General features: G+C 40.0%; 1 protein-coding gene across 1 annotated transcript; it reads right to left on the reverse strand.

The window, feature by feature from the left end:
* Nucleotides 1-2,443: 2,443 nt before the first annotated feature.
* LOC110930034 (pectin acetylesterase 8) lies at nucleotides 2,444-4,949 on the reverse strand. The gene is made up of 11 exons (XM_022173245.1): nucleotides 4,707-4,949; nucleotides 4,365-4,580; nucleotides 4,203-4,282; nucleotides 4,001-4,087; nucleotides 3,769-3,893; nucleotides 3,588-3,648; nucleotides 3,440-3,493; nucleotides 3,270-3,347; nucleotides 3,087-3,192; nucleotides 2,822-2,964; nucleotides 2,444-2,739 (listed from the first exon to the last, which is right to left on the reverse strand). Exons 1-11 carry the CDS (start codon nucleotides 4,816-4,818, stop codon nucleotides 2,650-2,652), a joined length of 1,152 nt encoding a protein of 383 aa, XP_022028937.1. The 5' UTR covers nucleotides 4,819-4,949; the 3' UTR covers nucleotides 2,444-2,649.

The following is a 4,949-nucleotide window of genomic DNA, read 5'->3' on the forward strand; positions in this document are numbered from 1 at the left end:
TGCTGCTGGAGGTTGGTAGTTGGGCTGGTAGGGAAAATCAGGTGGTGGGCCGTAGGGGTAAGTGTTGGGCTGGGGCTGAAACTGGGCCGCTAGGCCATACCCGGGATAGGGAGAGGGCGGAAGGGGCTGTGGTGGCTGAGGTGTTGGGATGGGTTGAGTTTGGGGTTGGTTTGGGACGTGTGGAGAAGTGGGCCGGTTCCAGTTGGACACCCAAGGAGATTGGGCCGGATGTGGGCACGGCGGTGGAGTGGGCCACCAGGAGTAGGTGTTGTGGGTCGGGTTTGGGGAGTGGGTATGTGGGTAGGTATTGTAGTTTGAGGATCGGCCACGTCCCCCGTAGTTGTTGCCACGACCGCGGTAACCGCCTCGGCCACGACCCCGACCACGGGATGGTTGACGGTGTGAGTAAGGATCGAACTGTTGGGAGGGGTTATATGAGGGTGGTGGAGGCGGGGTGTTATTGGAGGGTGGGGGTGGGTTGTTATTGGTGGGAGCCGACCCGCGTGGAGCCGTGAGAGCCGTGTGTTGTCTAGCAGCTTGTCGGCGTTGCTCGCGTTCTATCATGTCTCGAGCATCATCCCAAGAGGTATTGGATTGAGTGATAAACGCAGCAGTGGTGTCATATTCCTGTGGCAAACCTTGAATCATCTGTAGAACTAACCGGGACTCGGGTATGGGTTGGTCGACATCTTTCAGTTGCTCCGAGATGTCTTTGAGTCGTTGGAAGTACTCATTCAGCGATGAGCAAGAGGACAGAGTGGTGGTTGTGAAGGCATGCAGGAGGGACGAAGCACGAGCGTTCTTGTTGTTGTGAAAAATTGATTGGAGTTTGTCCCAAGCTTGCTGAGCCGTGATGGTGTCATCAAGAACACGAGCCCAGTAGCCGTCTGAAAGCGTTCCGTATATCCATTGGAGAACCACGGAGTCGACTTTCATCCAGGCTTCGTATCCTTCATCAGTTTTGGCCGGAGGTCCGGAGCCGTCTATGTGATCCAGCACGTCGTATCCTTTCGCATGGAGTTTGAAACATTTAACCCAGGCCGAGTACGTGACCTTTTCGCCATCAAGAGTTCTGACTTTGTTCTGTATATTGGTAACAGAATAAACGGGATGCAAGGGTTTGGTGTCGGTCGAAACCGGAGCAATAATGGTGCCGTCTTTGTCGTTCATGGTCGAAACCGGAGGAAGACGGTGGCGAAGAAAAAGAAAGAAGGTTTTATGGCTCTGATACCATAACAGTGGTTATGATATCAATTATGTTCCTTGCCTTTCAATATTGATACAATGTACATATATAGGATACACTATGGAAACTATCCTCCTATACACATGGTAATACAATATCTTCTAAATACAAAAGATGGTGGAGATCAATGCCATAATCGGATGGCTGACTAATAGTCTCTTGCCATCAAAAATTCACTTCCAGTGGCTACCGGTTCCGTCCCACCCCACCAAAAATCAACCAAAAAATCATTAAAAAATCAACCAAAAATCATCAAAAATAACAAGTAAACTTACCCGTGTTTGATCGGCGGTGGTATGATGGCTGATTACGGTGGTATGTGGCTGCTGTTGTCGCTGATGTTCTGATCGCTGGCGTGCGTGCGGGGATGATAGAGAGCGGGAGAGAATATGTAAGGGTTTTGGGCTTGTTTATTTTATTTTAGTTTGAAATATTGTTGATTGTTGGGTTTGTTTATTGGGCTAAGACTTAGGAGTGGGCTAGTTAAAGGTATTAGGTATTTGGGTTTAGTTATTTAGGTATTAAAAGTTATATAATTTTGGTAGTGTTTTTAAAAAAATAAGAGTTTACTAAAAAATTTAAATATAAATTGATAACACTTTTTACCTAAGAGGTGCGGACGGAAAATTTCAAGGGGTGCGGACGGAAAATTTCAAGGGGTGCGGACGGGATTTTCGACGGAAATTAGCACTAAAATTTTTTTTACCCCGGGGTGCGTCCGCCCACCTTGGGCTTACTTTGAGTCCGCCCCTGTCCCTGTTTAAAAGGTTTGTTTTAAATTATTTTTTGTCGGGATTTCTGATAAAAATTTCGATTCAGTTATATAAATATTTAAGCTTTTCGACTTAAGTTTAAATCAATCTTGAACTCTCTCTAAGCCAAACTCGAGTCTGCATTACGAGGCAATCTATTATAAACAACTTATAAGCCAAGCTTTAGCTTTACGTCAATTGTTTTTAACACAAAATGTTGAAAGAATATTAACGTGAGATGACAATATGAGGGACAAGGGGGTTAATTATGACTTATGAGTTTGGTACCACAGGAATCTGACCCGTGTGTAATTTATAATTTCATAATCTAACTATGAAGACAAAGAAATTGGATGCATTTCAATATTGGAGGGCCCCAAAATTCCATTCTCATTTTATAATATTTTTTTTTTTATATTTTTTATAAAGATAAAACATGTATAAATTACTGTATCGAACTTAACTATTAACTTTATTCATTTCAAAATAATTATGTTTAGAGTACACTAACTTATAAGGTGACGCTATGATGTCGTCAACATTCATACATGTATTTATTTAAGAAGGTAACTAACTATAAACAAAGAAAATACACAATTTAAGGAGCTTTTTGTATCTTTGTATGCTAAAATTATGATAATTGATCGGAGCTTAACAATAGTGTGGATCCACTTGCTGGTTATCGACCCCTTGGAACATGTTTTTGTCATAAAACCAATCACCAACTCCCTCTGCCATGGTCTGCAATACATATTGGTTTGAGACAAAATATGATATATTAGATATTTTTAAGATATATTAAGTAGCAAAAAAGATACTCTACCTTATCTTCCAACTTTGAAGTAGGTTTTTCAAACCATATGGTTTGGTCAGTTTCACAATGAGTGTAGCAAGTGTTAACAAACATTCCTTTGGTTGAACTATTCGTCACGACTGAAAGCGCCCCTAAAAAGTCTGAGCGGAAATCTGTAGCACAAACAGAAGAAACAAAGCCTTAATATGACATAATATCTAATCCCATGTTGTTTAGTGCACACTGTCACTTGCCAACTTTTCAAGGTTATATACATGGATTTCTGGTTGATCACCTTGGAGTCGTTGGCGTTGGGTTGCCGAGCATTCTTTCAAATCATTTTTGCACTTGGTGAACTCACCATTGGGATCGGCTTCATATGATGCCAAAATGTTGAACACCTTGAGTGAAAATTATGAACACTAATGAGAAACAACATATTATAATCAAATGTCAAGAATTCTGATATAAAGCCCACCTGCCATGTATCGTAAGCGGAGTTTACTACGAAAATAGGCGTTTTAATATACGGCATAGCGTATTGAGGATAGAAACACTGCATTCACAATCAAATAACAAACTCGTAAAACACTGAATTAAATAACCAGAGAAATAATGAGCGACCAAATAGATGGATAACGCGCTTACCAAACTAGGTTTCATACTCGAAGTACAATCCGAAGGTAGATTTTTTGCGGATCCCTACAACCATAGCAATTGAACCAGTGGTTATAAGACATAGAGTAAAGTATTTGAAACGTAGAAAACATGAACGAGTGAGCGAGATAGATAATACATGTAATGTCACGACTTTGTCATAGTATTGTTCAAAACGGTACTCTCCAGAGAGGTCTTTCCTGTTGAAACATTTGTATTAGTATCGCGTTGGTATAGCATAGTAAAACAATCAACTCTATTGCAAGTAATAGATTCTCTATATATACGTGTGTGTGACAAAGAAAAATCAATAGGCTTACACATGAGCAAAATAACCGGCATCAGGGACACATTTTACTCTAGTACTTGATGGGAAGAATCCGCGGAACTTGTCACAATTCAATATTGAAGCCAATCCACCCGCAGAACACCCAGAGAGAAGAGCCTAAAAATGTTACACGTTTAACTAATCAGGTTAATCTAAAAAAAACGACTAGATTGGTTATAGATATCTAGTAATGTTTTCGTTCGAGTCTAAAGAGGGTAGCTTACATTTTGTGCATCCTTCATTCCAATGCTCATGAGCTCCTCAACAATAGCATCAAACACCCTTGCACCTCTAAAGTATAGGTTATTGACCTATATTCAAAGGGTAACAAATTATGATTCATACTTTGATATACTTAAAAAAATAACTGAATTAACGTTTGGATTTATGGTTTAAGGTTTAGGGTTTTTCTGTTAGTTGACTTACGGTATCAACTTCGTCCACATCACCCGTGAATGATGACCCGTCACAATATCTCATGTAGACCCTATTCCAGTTATAGAAATCTGAAAATAGAACATTTCCAACATTACAAAAACAGCAAACCTTAAAAACTGCAAATGATTGAAGCAAATATTAGATCCATACTAGGATTCTGATCTGCTTTATTGCTCAAGATCCCGGAGAAGTACAACTCGGGCATCAACTTCGACGATCCCAATCCGTTGTCCATAGTTTTCCGGTACACACAATCTTCAATCGTATGACACCATCCTCCTCCCTGTATATGAACCAACCAATTGTTGACACCATCTCCAAATCCTTTATCTAGCTGATATGCTGGTGGGCTTCCATCCAGACAAACTGCACCATCAATAAATTAACTCATCATTTCTTTCTAACTATACGGATTCGAAAACACAAATACTAACAAAAAGACAGAGAATAAGCTAGATGAATTAACATTAAGTCATTAACATTAACAAGCACCTGCTCCTTTGGCAACAGCACTTTCAATAATGGTTATCCCCACTTCCTCTGAACTTTCTATGTTTAGAAACAATATTAAACAGATTGTAAATATTGCACTTAAGTTAATCATTCTTTTCTTTTTTGTGACAAAAACCCAGAAAGATTTGTACTTGAATAGAATGGTGTAAGTTTTGATATATGTGGTTTTGTGTGTATGTATATGTATGTATACAATATGTGTGTGTGTTGTGTGAGGAAAAA

Source organism: Helianthus annuus, chromosome 3 (assembly GCF_002127325.2).
Source record: "Helianthus annuus cultivar XRQ/B chromosome 3, HanXRQr2.0-SUNRISE, whole genome shotgun sequence".
Classification (NCBI taxonomy): Eukaryota; Viridiplantae; Streptophyta; class Magnoliopsida; order Asterales; family Asteraceae; genus Helianthus; species Helianthus annuus.